Source organism: Hemiscyllium ocellatum, chromosome 29 (assembly GCF_020745735.1).
Source record: "Hemiscyllium ocellatum isolate sHemOce1 chromosome 29, sHemOce1.pat.X.cur, whole genome shotgun sequence".
NCBI lineage: Eukaryota > Metazoa > Chordata > Chondrichthyes > Orectolobiformes > Hemiscylliidae > Hemiscyllium > Hemiscyllium ocellatum.
The window spans coordinates 18,175,574-18,191,309 of record NC_083429.1 but is presented as its reverse complement, the minus strand read 5'-3'; the positions used below and the strand labels follow the sequence as shown (position 1 = coordinate 18,191,309).

The window sequence follows — 15,736 nt, the reverse complement described above, 5'->3', positions numbered from 1 at the left end:
CCTCAAAAGTCTGAAGAGTCGATTGACTGCCTAAAACCCAGTTACAGATGGATATAATGACATTAAATTGTCACTCCATCATTGCTTGGGAAATGGAGATCTCACAAGTTGCAATCCAATCAGAATCATCCCAGCTTTTACTTGCCTTGGTTTCCTACTGAATATTTTCAATGGTCTCCTTCCTAAGAGTTGGTACGATACTGTCTGCATTTTGTGCTTGTGAACTTCTGGCTTTAACCAATGTAAGTAGAGCCCCCTGCAAAATGTAGTCCGAAATAAGGAGAACAAATAGCGACTCAGTCCCACGCTGATGGTTGTTAATGCTCCACCATAATTTCATCAACTTGTTGTAAGTATAGCTGTATACAACAATGATCAAGAGAAACATCCCACATTTGTTAAGGAGTCTGTGTATTGACTGTGCATTAGACATGGACAAGGAATGCTGCTCAGATGGTCTCACCTTGAGACAGATAAAGAGAGATGTTGACAGCACAGAAACAGAAATGCTGCAGATTTATTCTGCTTTGAGTAGTTTCATAGTAATTGGTATTTCCAAAAACAGCCTAGATATTGAGTGGCAGTAAGCTATTCAATCGGATGAACCGTCGCATCAGAGTCCACCTATTTCCTCACTCTGAGGCTGCAGATATGCTCTTTCATATAGAATAACTGAGGTGGCTACAAGTTCAGACATTGGAATCCTATTTAAGTTTTCCCTTGCTTCTCCCCTCATCCCATATACACATTGGCACAGATTATTACAGCCTGTTCCCAAATGCAATCACCTAATTCAGCATCAATGGGGATTAGAAATGGAACTCCTGCCGACCAGCAGAGCTACTGTTATTCAATCACACATTGTACCAGCACTTACAAAGTACTTGTTGCAATGTGAGTCACAATTATTTCAGTTATTTTATTGTCTGGATAGTTCCCATTCTTTTATGTATAGGACATATAGCGTCTAGCTGAAGTTCTTCTGTAAGGTGCTTATTGTTTCTGGGGACAGATATTGCTAAACAGAAGTATGGAAAGACATACATGCACGCACGCACACAGTTATTGCAATGCATGCATCAAAATTTCAATCTTGTGTGTCCAAAGGATTTTATGCAACTCTCAAAGATGAATCCCTTTGATCTCAATTCATTGAGGACAACCAGCAGCTCCCTACTGTCCGGGGGGGATGGTACAGTGGTGCGTGTGAAAACAGAGCCTGCAATGTATCAGAGCATGACCTGCAGCCTGTCTCTGACTCAGTTACAAGGGCCAAGTCATCCTGGGTCAGTCACTGCAAGGGTTTTGCCCTCAATCACATTTGATTACACTGAAGCTACTGTTCTTTCTTTCGCTGAAGGGATGGTGTTAGTTTGGGGAGGGAGTTTGTCCCATGGGGTGGGTTTGTGCTTCATACTCTGAGACTGAACAAAGACTCTTTAAGCTGGAGACGGCAGACCAGGTCTTACTTATTATCAGAAAACAATAATCATTCTCTTTGAAAGGATTGAATTGCAAGGAAATATTTAGTCCTTAGTCTGCCTGCCTCCAGCCTCATCAGTCCCCACGCCTACAGGCTCTGTTTAACTGTGCTGCTTTATGGTTGATGTGTCCTCTTTCCATTGTGGAACTTGGAGTTCCTGTGATTTGAGGATTCAGAAATAACACTTGGGTTATTGAGAAACATGCTGAATGTTTGTTGCAAAGGTTGTGATCGTTTCAAGATTCAATCAGTGTAAAGTTCATGGGAGTCCGATCAGCCTGGGTGACGAGACTGATAACCCTTGCCATATTGTTTGACATGAGTGAACTGGAACAGAACTGACTGCAAACCCTGTAAGAGGAAACAGTTGGGCATGTTGTTCCTGTCAGCTGGAGTCTTTGCAAAATATACTGTGAAGCTTCTTAAGTAATTTCTAGTGCACAGCAGGAAATCTGTGAGGGAAATTATTTCAACCAACTTTTGTATCAAATCCTTTAATCTAAAGTGCTGTAAATATTCAGGAAACAGATTGTTTGAACATGGCTGTCATTTCCAACCAACTTACCAAGCTTCAGATAGTTCACAGAAAGATCCCAACTCTGTTTACTTAGTTAACGTCACAAGTTCCAGCTCTGTTCACTCTCATTATCACATAGCGACATGACACTGTCCACTCACAGTAACATCTAACATTCTGTTCTGCCCACTCCTACCAATACCCGGATCTCCACCAGAGCTACTTCCAGTCAAATCAGGGATTGCGATCTGCCCAATCCTAGTGACAGTTTGAACTCCATTCAATCCTGGACATTTTGTGAAAAAGGATTAGTTTTCTACAGAGGGGAAGAATGAAATGAATTCTGCTTTTTATCCAACAGCCTTAGATAGAGAAAATGTAATTCATAGGGCTGTGTTTTGGGCCAAGATTCTGGTTTGTGTCTGAAATCGATTGCACTCTGCTGTGAAGATGTCCCTGTGTAGTAACGTACCTAGAAAATGTCAAAACCTTTGACCACAACACTGACATCTAGTACCTTTCTGGCTAACAGGATGGCAGCAAACTGAATTCTGTGGAACAGATCATCCAAATTTTCTGGTGATTGTGTGGTACTGATGTGTTACTACTGAAGGACACTATTCCTTAATGACAGTATTTTGAGGACTCATTACAACTATAATGGATATGGCTGTGACTCCTGATGTTTGTAGTCCATGACAGTCCAGCTGATATGAAGAATGGACATGCCTGTAACTCCAGATGTTTCTCAGACAGGACTGGCCCTTCAGATGTTTACTGCAGTGGACAATGTGAGCATTGCAATCAAACCAATTCTATTGTGTTGAAATGTTGTGACAAGAAACATGCATGAGCTTGTAATTTGAGTTTCTGTTGAGGTAATCATTAAGATCTTTGACCTGATGAGATTTTCCTAGATACTCAGAACAAATGTTTTGTGTCCAGTTGTTGAACTGTCATAAAGGAAGGGGATCAGTGAAGGACCTCCTCTCTCTGATATAGCCTGAATGACTCCATTCCCAGGCACTACAGCAAAACTCATGATAGTCCAGAATATCTGTGTTCTTGATGTGTAATTATGTTAAAGTTGGTGATCTGCTTTGCTTCGAGGGTGGATGGTGACCAATAGCTGTACAATGTAGACTGACTCCATATCTGGCTGTGTTCTTTGTGAGTGAGAAGATTGATCAATGTAAGTCTGGCTGATGTACACTCAAATTCATGCTTGTAATACTGCTACACTAGGAAGCGGTATCCTTGCTGATGCTGATGGATTAGTGAGACATTTAGGAGCGAGAGGAATTGCTCTATGTATCTTTGGTTCTCTGGTTTTAAAAGGAAATTGCTATTAAAAGCAAATTTATTATATAAACATTGACCAGCTTCAGAGAGAGATCTTGTTTGAAGAAGTTTAAAATTAAGCATTCTTCTTGTCAGACAAATATTTTCATATTCTTAATCCCCTCTCTCCCCCTCTCTCTTCTTGATCCCTTGCTCTTCCCTCAGTCTTCCCTATCTCTCCCCCCTTCCTCCCTCTTCATCCTTTTTTTCCTCCTTCAACTTCTCTTGTCGACCTTCCTCCTCTATCCCCATTTGACTCTTTTTCTTCCCACTCTCACCCTCTCCTCAGTCCTATATTATCTCTTCCTGTCTGTCCTCTTCCTCTCTCTCCTGTCCCTTTTCTGCTACTTTCTCTCCCTCACCCCTTCAATTCTGTCCCCCAATTGTACTATATCTCCATAATTTCAAAAGTCATGATTCCATGCAGTGATGTAAACTTCAATATGACAGGGCAATGAGTTGTTGTGGGATCAGGCACCCTTGATTCATGCCACCCAGATTACCTTTCTGTTGCTTCCATTGGATGAACAGGTTTCCAGACTCATTGCCCTGTCTTCTGCTGCATCGCCCAAGTGTACAATATCTTGGGGCTTCTCTCCTGACAATGAACAAGCTATAAAACTCAACCTTATTTCAACTAGGTCACCCAGTCTTAGTGTTAACCTTGAGCCTGGATCCTTGCTTCTAAATAATATTGGTGCATTGAAAGAAGAGAGATATATTCAGTGAATATTGCTCCTCAATTTCTGTCAATTAAATGACAAAGTCAAATTGCCATTCAGAAGTACATTCCTTTCAATGATGCAATCAAGGTTGTATGTCGAGTCATTTTCTTATCAGACTTGGGATGTGGGCGTCACTGGCAAGGAGTATTTGTCATGATCCCACACAGATTCATGTCTGCTGATAAAGTGAGCTATGTTTATTTTTTCAGTGACTGATTCCTGAGAGAATCTGCATTTTATGGTCTCCTAGCAATTCTGATCTTGTGGGTTTCTTTTGGTTTCATCTCCCCCTCCTCCAATCTTTCACCCAGTGCAGCACCTCCTGGCCTTGTCTCCTCCTAATCATCTCTCTTCTTCCCCTTTGTCTGCTCTCTATCTACACTCTTTCTTTACTCTTCTGCCCTGTCCATTGTCCTCTAGCAAGCTGGCATCTAATTTGATCTCTTTCAGAACTGCTCCCTTTACAGTGAGCTTGAAACTCTTTGCTGGTTAATGTTTCTTTCCAGCTGTTAATACTTGCTAGCAGAAGAGGGGCTCATTATTGTCTGTCATTTCTATCCATTGCAACTCACTAAGTGAATGTACCAACAGAGCAGTGTAATGGTGATTGGCAGACTCAAGTGCTAATCAATGCCAGGACTTTCATCCATTGAGGAAAGGATAATGAAGTGGGAATTCTAATTAACAATACATTGTTTTAGAATAATTAATTAGCCAGAATTTAGAATTTATTGTGCCTCAACAATAGTGCTGCAACAGGCTGAAATACAGCTTTTGAAAGAAGAAATGTATTAACCATGAGCTTAAACTTGGCCCATCTGCTTATTTTGTCTCTGCCCCCACATTGATAGTAATTCCCAGATGGGAAGTGCATAGGGAGCAGCAAATTATTTATCTGCAGTCTTGATTAGCTTCCAAGCATTATATAACTGCCTACATTGTATATAAATTGATTAGATTAGACTTTTGACAGTATGGAAACTGGCCTTTCGGCCCAACAAGTCCACACTGACCCTCATAAGAGCAAGCCATTCAGACCCATTTCACTAACACTACGGGCAATTTAGCATGGCCAGTTCGCTTAAATTTCACATCTTTGAACTGTGGGAGGAAACCCACACAGACACGGAGAGAACGTGCAAACTCCACACAGACAGTTGCCCAAGGCGGGAATTGAACCTGGGTCTCTGGCACTGTGAGGCAGCTGTGCCAGCCACTGAGCCATCATGCCGCCCAAGCAAGGTTCCACTGGAACATGTCAGCTGCATGAAAGCACAAAGTACTGGAAATGCTCAGCAGCTCTGACAGCACCTGTGCAGAGAGGAGCAGAGTTAATGTTTCAAGTTGATTGTGACTCTTTTTCAGAATCTGTGGAATTTTGCTTTTATTGAAGTGGTGGCTGCATTATAAGCGGCATTAGTGTGGGTGACTAAATCACCGGAGTTAATTCAGAATGCGTCAGTTCTGACTTGCATTCTATTTTCACAGCCCTGGTTTCAGGCATTACTGGTGGGCGTTTTGTGTTCACGAAGGCTGGAGCATATTGTCTCTTGCCGAATTCTGCGAAGACCAAGGATTTGCCAGTTTCCATTAAATTACTATATCTTTCCACTCTTATAATTTCTGTGTGATACCTTGTTGCTTCCCTCTATTCCATGTTTCTGTGCTGCTTCTGATTTGGTCTCCTCATCCATTTTTGAAGGGTCTGTGTACATAAATGAGCTTTTGTTAATTGAGCTGCCATTTATAATCTCTGATGCCCCAGATCTGAATACCAAAAGGTATGTATCACATCAGCATGAGTAATTCTATGACTTGCCACCAATGAATGTAAAACTAATCACAAGGAGAATGCTACTTAGAAATGGTATGAGAGGGCAAAGGACACTCACTGAATTCTTTCCATTCACCACTCTATGAGAGATTGGTTTAAGGTAGTAGAGGGATGCTGTTAACAGATATTGCAAAATGACAATGAAAACAAGAAATACTTTTGATTTGGAGACGCCGGTGTTGGACTGGGGTGTACAAAGTTAAAAATCACACAATACCAGGTTATAGTCCAACAGGTTTAATTGGAAGCACACTAGCTTTTGGAGCGACACTCCTTCATCAGGTGATTGCAATCATCTGATGAAGGAGCGTTGCTCCAAAAGCTAGTGTGCTTCCAATTAAACCTGTTGGACTATAACCTGGTGTTGTGTGATTTTTAAAGAATACTTAGAAAAACTCAGCAAGTTAGAGAGAGAGAGGAAGAGTGCTCATGTCTCTCAAGAGCTTCTGCCTCACCTGTTGAGAGTTTTTACTTTACCTTTCTAGTACCTGTAGTGTTTCACTTTTGTTTCATTATTAGGTGAAAGGAGTACTTTGGAGTTAACCCAGAAGTCTAGGCTGCCCTATGATTCCACAGTCACTTGTATTTAAAGATGCTGTGTGTGTGAATTGGAGAATTGATGGACTGTTAACAGCCAATGATAACTCAGAATGCAAATGTTTATTTTTAGTCCTTCCCACAATTGAAACCTCTCATCCAAAAAGGTGGTGTTGGCGATGGATTTTTCAGGCATGTCCTATATCCAAATAACATGCCACCCAGCTATATGTTCATCCATTCCGAGATCCAGAAGTATGTGCAATGACTGCTGGATGTTGAGTTTTTGTATAACAGACATTTTTTTTTCTAAACTCCTTTTAGACCTGGAATGTGGAGATATACCATTACTGACACCCAGCAGCAACAAAATGATGTCTCAAGCCCTCAAGGACACATTTAGTGAATTCACAAGAGTACAGCAAAGACTGGGAATTCCAAAAGGTAAACACTACAATTTACTGCAACTGAACTCCTTAACTGCTGGTTTCATCTTGGATATCCTTCAGCAAAATACTGGTCTGACCTGGAGGAATTTACTTTTCATCCTCAAAGACGCTTATTTCCCTCTTTATTTGTTAACATCCCATTTATTTGTACATTTGACCTCAAAAAATCGCATCCATCTCTCCCAAAATTGAACTGCATGAGGAACACCTCAATTTTCAAATTCATCAGGGGCATTTCTTAAATAATGCTCACACAGTTCCAAAATAAATGTCAATGAAAATCATTTGAGTGTAGCAAATCATCCATGGTTGCACCATTTGTTTAAATTCAGTCCTGTTTGGATTTGACAATGGCATTTGTTAATTTTGGATTTGAATGAAAAGTTTGAGCAAACATTGGTTCTATGTTTCAATTTAGCAAAGTGATTCAGTGGAAAGAGGTAAAGTTGCATGTGGGCTGATGGTAAATGATGAAACCAATTATGCTCTGATCTTCCACCGCTTCTGACTTCAGTGATGTCAATGATGTCAATGATGTCAGTGATGTCAGTGATGAAATGAACTCTAAGTATCACATTTTTGAATTTTTATTTCTTGGTTTTCCTTTCATGCTGATGGTGACCAATTTTGATCAATTTTATATAAATGTCCTAGCTCCAAAATTAAAATAATAACCAATTGAACGAGCCAGTGTCTACTTTGAATTATTTGAGCCACTTTCACCCTCATGTGGTCCAATCTTTGGCTAGAGAGTTCGTTTGGATAAATGTGAGCTAATAGTGACTACACACTCACCCTTTTCCCAATCACCCCATCCAGCCAGAGTCTGTTAATATTTTTATAAACTAAAAGAATTTGATGAAAATGAAAAAAAAACATGCACTTTTGAAAAAGAACTCTGATAGGTTTTTCTGACTCACATGTGGCAGTGTACCAAGAGGTTAAGCTTTAATTTTTGAAACTTCCAGGTCAGTCCTGGAAAGACTGCACCCTTAATAGAATCTTTCATGAAACCTTCTGCTGTTGCGTGACTCAATAGAGCTGCATTGTGGCCCTTCCTGTATTTTGAAATCGCAGCAATTTTTATCAGATACAGAAATGCCGCACATTTGTTATGTTTCCCTGCAGACCCACGACAATGGATGGATGAGCATGTGACTCACTGGTTAGCCTGGGCTGTCAATGAATTCAGTTTGAAGAATGTGGATTTCCACCAGTTACGAATGAATGGAGCCACTCTGTGTGCCCTGGGCAGGGACAGCTTTCTGGAGTTGGCCCCTGACTTTGTGGGTGACATCTTGTGGGAACATCTTGAGCAGCTTCAGAAAGGTAAGCCATAGGCTCATGGCATTAACCTTTCCCTCCTTAGCATTAGATCATGCCCATGGGATGTTTAACAGCTCTTTGAGTTAAATGTTAGAAAAGTGCAGCATTAGTTCTATTGAAGTGTATTGCATGTCAATTCGGCACTGCGATGAAAACCCTTCACCAACTTACCTTGTAGTATCCCACTAAGATTTTACGAGCTACAGTGACATAGTGCTGCAAGTCTGTGTGTTAGCTGGCCATAAAGTGCGTGGCAGTGCATTGTATTGGTAATGGTCAAGAAAACCCATTGTCATTAAAAGTTACTGTTGATGGTGAGGAGTGCACAATCTGTCATGATTATTTTTCTCAGGTCCCATTTGACCTGTACCTTTCTTAAAAGACAAATCTATTGTATTTAAGAGGGTGTTCGTATGCTAAGACTTTGTTGTATGTTTCTTGCATTTCATTTTTCAAAAATTTCTAATTTCCCTTTTCAAACCTGACTGCTGTTTTGGTTGCAGGATAGTGGGAGTGTGCCCCATTCCAATGACAAACACTACACTCACTTTTCCAGCAACTTCTGTTTTTATTGCTGATTTACAACATCCACAGTTCTTTTGGTTTTTACTACATGCACTCTACTAGTGATATCCAGAGGGACAGTGTATGTGAAAATGGTCTTATTCAGGGAGCAGTAAAGATTTTTAAAGGTTTGACAAAGAGAATGGATAATCAAGATTAATTTGTGTAACTGTAAACATGAAACACATGTGCAACATTGATACATATCAACATGTATCCACACAAAATACATGCACACAATATACACTTCTTGAACTGCTACATGCCAATTGATATGGCAAGTTCTATAAAGACCATGTGAAAGCAATTTTGGGATCTGGACAGCAGTGTAACCTTATTCATACTTCTGTATTCTTCTACCACATTGTCTCAGGTTGTGATGTAGCTCACTCCAGTCTTTAGCCTTGCTGAGCATCCAACACAAAGGGAGATTGGGGAATGTGAATTCAGCTCATAGCAGACTGTCTCACAGCTTGAAAGTGTGCCTGATTCAGTGTGAATACATCAGAAGTGCAAAGTATGTCATGTAGTACATCATAGATACGCAAAGGGAAAACAATTGGCAACAAATTTAAATTGATAAATGTCACTCGCAAAGCACAAGATGACTGATATGGGACTTGTGTGCAAAGTGGTGCACTTGAAGTTTGAACATCAAAGATGGAGATTTACTCTGTATCTAACCCCATGCTGTCCCTGTCCTAAGAATGTTTGATGAGTACAGTAAAGAGGGAATGTTACTCTGTGTCTGACCCCCATGCTGTACTTGCCCTGGGAGTATTGGATGGGGATGGTGTAGAGGAGCTTTCCTTATCATTAAGCCACATCGTATCTGACTGGGATTTGAATGTCTAAATTGCAAAGGGCCCCATTGTACATCTCGAGCATTTTCAAGATAGTCTCAACTTGATTAGTATGTTAAGAGACTGTTTTTTTGCTGATTGTTGAATTTCATTTCTGTCAGAATGCCAAGAAGACATCAAGCCCTACCTGGTAAATGGTGTGGTTTCCGGTTATTCTGAAAACAGTCTCTTCTCTGCCTATCCCATAGGTGAGTTAGAGCTTAACCTCAAGAAGAATTAGCCCAGAGTTATCAGCACTAGGAATGAGTGAACTGCCTTAAGAATACAAAGCTTCCTCCCATTTGTGTTCATTGTACTTGTGTCTAGATTTGGATGTGGGGTGCAGGTCAGATGTAGATGTGGGTGAGAGGTGCTTGCAATGTCATTTAGGAAGGGTGGGGTTCAGGAGTGGTGTAATTCAGGAGCGATATAAATTGTGAGCAGTGTGCATAATTTGGTACAAATTTGGACCAGTGTGAATCAAGAGGCTACTTTGATGTGAGGACCATTCTTTGAAGATACCAATTCTTCTCCCATTTAATGCTCGCAGCTTGCAATTGTGATTCTACTTCTCTGAGTCTGTTTCTCTGCTGTGCATTAATTTCAATCTTTCTCCCAACAGGGTATGGCAGTGAACACGCACAATGTGTCCCTCCATCTGAATACTCCGATCCAGGATTTATTACAGAGTCCTACCAAACCCTGCATCCTATTAGTTCGGAGGAGCTGCTGTCTCTAAAGTATGAACCGGATTATCAGGCTGTGATAACTCGTGATGCTCCCATGGAGTCACTGCAGACCGAGTATTACCTCAAACAGGAAGTGGTGTCGCCTGACAATATGTGCGTGGGCCGTATTAGCCGAGGTATGTTGTGATTATGGACCAGGGTAGTAAAGGTTCAGATGACCAAGAGTGCAATGGTCATGTAACTGTAGTGTCCTAGAGGAGTGGTCGGACTTCATCGGGTTTGCTGACTCTCAAAAGTTATCCCAGAATCTTCAGGAATTGAAGTTTCACATTTCGCCACAGTTGAGAGCAAGGCCTATGAGAAAAAATAACTATAGGAGCAGAAAAAAATTGTGATTTCTTTCTCTTTGACATTTTCAAATTTAAGCTTGAATTCAACTGTCTGCAACCTTCATATAACATTTGGTTCTGAGGTGATTTTCCAACCTTATATAAAAGCAAAATACAGCAAATCTGAAACTGAAGAGGAGTTATTGGACACAAAACATTAAATCTATTTCTCTCTCCAAAGATACTGCCAGATCTGCCAATCTCCAGCATTTTCTGTAGCTTTTCCAGCCTCACATCCCTGCTGCCATCTCTACGACTGTTTCCACCTCTGTTTGACTATACTTTTAGTTCAACTGCTGCTGAAATCCTCATCAATGCTTCTGTTACATCCAGACCTGACTATTCCCATACACTGCTGCTTGATCTTTCACCTTTCTACTCACTGTAACCTTAAAGTCATTCAATACTCTGCTGCCTTTGTCCCAACCCACAAGTTCCATTTCCTTTTCTAACTCACTGCTTGCCCTTTATGACATTTTTATTCAAGCTTACTTCTTTGTACAAACTTTGGTTATAGAACATAGAACAGTACAGCGCAGAACAGGCCCTTCAGCCCACAATGTTGTGCCGACCACTGATCCTCATGTATGCACCCTCTAATTTCTGTGACCATATGCATGTCCAGTAGTCTCTTAAATGTCCCCAATGACCTTGCTTCCACAACTGCTGCTGGCACTCCATTCCATGCTCTCACAACTCTGTGTAAAGAACCCGCCTCTGACATCCCCTCTATACTTTCCTCCAACCAGCTTAAAACTATGACCCCTCATGTTAGTCATTTCTGCCCTGGGAAATAGTCTCTGGCTATCGACTCTATCGATGCCTCTCATTATCTTGTATAAATCAGTTAGGTCCCATCTCCTCCTCCTTTTCTCCAATGAAAAAAGTCCGAGCTCAGTTAACCTCGCTTCATAAGATAAGCCCTCCAGTCCAGGCAGCATCCTGGTAAACCTCCTCTGAACCCTCTCCAAAGCATCCACATCTTTCCCATAATAGGGCGACTGGAACTGGACGCAGTATTCCAAGTGCAGTCTAACCAAAGTTTTATAGAGCTGCAACAAGATCTCACGACTCTTAAACTCAATCCCCCTGTTAACGAAAGCCAAAACACCATATGCTTTCTTAACAACCCTGTTCCATTTAGGTGGCCATTTTAAGGGATCTATGTACCTGCACACCAAGATCCCTCTGTTCCTCCACACTGCCAAGAATCCTATCCTTAATCCTGTACTCAGCTTTCAAATTTGACCTTCCAAAATGCATCACCTCGCATTTACCTCAGTTGAACTTCATCTGCCACTTCTCAGCCCATCTCTGCATCCTGTCAATGTCCCGCTGCAGCCTACAACAGCCCTCTATACTGTCAACGACACCTCCAACCTTTGTGTCATCTGCAAACTTGCTGACCCATCCTTCAATCCCCTCATTCAAGTCATTAATAAAAATTACAAACAGTAGAGGCCCAAGGACAGAGCCCTGTGGAACACCACTCATCACAGACTTCCAGGCAGAATATCTTACCTAATATCTCCTTTTATGGCTCAGTGTCACTCATTTTATAATACTCCTTTCATAAATGTTCCTTATGCTTAAATCACTATTTAAATCTAATGTTTTGTTGAATTATATTAATACTTAAAGAAAGAGTAAAGTTGTTTCTAGAGTCAGGATCACAGAATGAAAAGGATTGTTATGGGGCAGAAGAATTTGTCTCTGACTCATTAAATTAGCATCTTTATCAAACGTCAATCTCCTAGTCTTTCTCTCATACCCTTGGATGTTATTATAGCTAAATAATCATCCAATGACCTTTTGAGTGCTTCAATTGAACTTGCCTCCATCATATTCCCAGGCAGTGCATTCCATACCCTACCTTATCACTGAGTAAATAAGACTCTCTTTTGCAGATCAGTTTCAATTTATTTCCATTCTTGTTCCTTGTGCAAGCGAAAACAGTTTCTCCCAAACTACTCTTTCCAGCCCACTCATGATGTTGAAAGCCTCTATCAAATCTCCTCTTAGCCTTCCTCTTTCCAAGGTTAACAGTCCAAAGTTCTTCAATCTATCCTCATAACTAAAGTTCCTCATTCCTGAAACCATTCTTGTAAATCACTTATATACTCTCTCCAATGCAATCACATCCTTCTGACAATGTGGCACCTACAACTCTACACAACACGCATGCTGAGGTTTAACAAGTGTCTTGTACAAGTTCAACATCGCTTCCTTGCTCTTGCACTCCCTTCCCCCAATTAATAAAGCCAAGGATAATCGTTTACTATTCTACCTGCACATCCTGCCTTTCCTGGTGAAGGTATCCTGCCTGAAACGTGGATTTTCCTGCTCCCTGGATGCTGCCTGACCTGCTGTGCCTTTCTAGCACCACTGTGCACATATGCATCCAGGCCCCTCTGCTCCCGCATCCTCTTCATATTGTGCTCTCTATATTGTCTTCAATGTTATGATGAGTTCAGTTGGGTAAAGTGAACTTGTTCTTTCTAACTGGTCATGCTAGACCTAAAGTACAAGATCAGGGCTGTTCTACATTGTTGGTCATGTGATGGCTCCCCCAGAAAGATATCCAGCTGAAGCTGACATTTGCCACCTGTAGGATATCCCTAGATTTGTGTATTGAATGGATTAAGAATGGAATTGATGTTTGCTGCTGAGATTAAGTAAACTCTGCGAATGATCTCTTGGGTTGAAAAGATGACCCAGATTAATGGATGTGGTAAAACAGTGAGAGGCTGAGGCAGTAAGTACAGCTGGAGACTGGCTGTGGAAATTAGTGCCTCGATAACACTTGGGTGTGACACTGTGCTCTATGACTAATTCTTCCTTGCAACAGGATTGTTCCTGTGATACTCGAGAGTGATACCAATCTCGAAAGCCTTGTGCCAGGCTAGATTTTTCATTTTTGCTGATCAGCATGCCTTTTTCATGCCACTTCAATGTTTTTTGCTTAAGTTGATAGGTCGTGCTAACAACTGGGAAGAATTATAGCCATAAGCAGACAGAGGCCACTATGAACTCAGTGAGAATAGTTGTTTGGTTCTGACTGGATACTTTGGAGTTCTTATCAGGGACTGTGAGGGAACATGTCAACTGACTCTTGTGAAACAGCTAAGTTATGGAGCCTGAAGATTAGATGAATAATTGCTGTAGTGACTATTTCTGCAGAACAAGTCACTCCTGGAAACATTGACTTCATGGAGCCTTGTCAAAAAAAATGGGTGCCATTAAAATCATGATATATAGATATTATCTGGTACCTCCAGTGTCCTATGCATGCTTCACTGTGTTTTAAAAGGAACAGGAGTAAGCCATTTAACCCCTTGAATTTGTTACAACATTGTTGTTATCAAGCAAACTGCCTTGCTTCTGTAACCCTGAATTCCCCATCTCTAACAATAATAGATCATCTCCAGCGAGAAATTCTCAATTCACCCTCTGCTCATCATTTTTGAGGGAAAAGAGTTACAAATTTCCACAGTCCTTTCTGTGAAGGAAGTGCTTCCTGATACCCTGGACTCAATTCCCCACCACCAGTTGGACTTCCAAATTCAACAATTTTAAAACATTTTGGATCTTAAATTGCCTTTGAGTTACCAATTCACTGGCCCACGAAAAGTTTTCTTTTTCCGATTTATCATATCAACATTTCCAATAATATAAAGATTTCAAACAGATCTGTGAATGTCCTTAATTTGTCCTGAAAAGAGGCCCAATTTCTCAGGTCTCTTCTCATACAAAAGTCTTTCATTGTAATATCATTGTGGTGAACATCTTCCATGCCATGACCATGGGCGACACGGTGGGCGGCACGGTGGCACAGTGGTTAGCACTGCTGCCTCACAGCACGCAAGAGACCTGGGTTCAATTCCCGCCTTAGGCAACTGACTGTGTGGAGTTTGTACATTCTCCCCGTGTCTGCGTGGGTTTCCTCCGGTTGGTCCGGTTTCCTCCCACAGTCACAAAGATGTGCAGGTCAGGTGAATTGGCCATGCTAAATTGCCCGTAGTGTTAGGTGAAGGGGTAAGTGTAGGGGTATGGGTGGGTTGCGCTTCGGCGGGTCGGTGTGGACTTGTTGGGCCGAAGGGCCTGTTTCCACACTATAAGTAATCTAATCATGATATTTGTCCAAATGTAAATCACTATAAGAACTGACAGTTGAACCAAATAAAAACATGTAATCTCACAGGATGTATTATCAACACAGTTGTGACCCGCACCAGTATAGTGCAGCTTTCAGTTTAAGCTCAAGATTTCCAACTTCAATTTGAGCCAGTGTGAAAACTGACATCACAAGGGAAATTCCCTTCGATCTAAAATCTTTATTTTTAGTTGGAAGAGGAGATTTGCACCTGCAGACACTCAAACTATCTGGTGACCACCCATTTTCTTGTTTTTCCTTCAGGTAAACTCGGTGGCCAAGATTCCTTTGAGAGTGTTGATAGTTTTGACAGTTGTGACCGCTTAACACAGTCCTGGAGCAGCCAGTCCTCTTTCAACAGCCTCCAGCGAGTGCCCTCCTATGATGGTTTTGAGTCTGAGGAGTATTCCAGCAATTTGCCCAATCACAAACCCAAAGGGACATTCAAAGATTACGTGCGAGAACGAACTGATCTAAATAAGGACAAGCCGGTGATTCCTGCTGCTGCTCTGGCTGGATATACAGGTAACCCCTGACCTCATCACCTCAGGTCTCTATACTGTAGGTTGTTAAGACATACACACAAAGATCTGGATAGTTTGATCAATTTACCAACAACTTGTTTGAGATGCTGGTTCAGGAAAATCTCCTGCTTTATGTGTGAAAGTGGAAGTCAATGTCTGTTTTTCACAAATTCACAAATAAAGATTTGCATTCACATAGCACATTTCACGTCCTTAGAACGCACCTAGGCACCTTGTGAAATGTAATTACTTTTGAATGTAGGGTGTGCAGCAGTTGGTTTGTGTGCAACAATTTCCCATAATCAGCAATGAGATCATGAACAGATCAGGGAATTTCAGTGTGATGGCTGAAAAATAAATGTT

At 41.2% G+C, this 15,736-nt stretch overlaps 1 protein-coding gene across 2 annotated transcripts in view; it reads left to right on the top strand.

Moving 5' to 3' along the window:
• ets1 (v-ets avian erythroblastosis virus E26 oncogene homolog 1) overlaps positions 1-15,736 on the top strand; it is a 96,424-nt gene that overhangs the window by 55,044 nt on the left and 25,644 nt on the right. For both annotated transcript variants that reach the window (XM_060846712.1, XM_060846713.1), the window contains 5 exons: positions 6,762-6,881; positions 8,015-8,215; positions 9,741-9,827; positions 10,241-10,483; positions 15,114-15,374. In XM_060846712.1, coding sequence (XP_060702695.1) covers positions 6,762-6,881; positions 8,015-8,215; positions 9,741-9,827; positions 10,241-10,483; positions 15,114-15,374 — 912 coding nt within the window. The remainder of the gene's footprint in view (positions 1-6,761; positions 6,882-8,014; positions 8,216-9,740; positions 9,828-10,240; positions 10,484-15,113; positions 15,375-15,736) is intronic.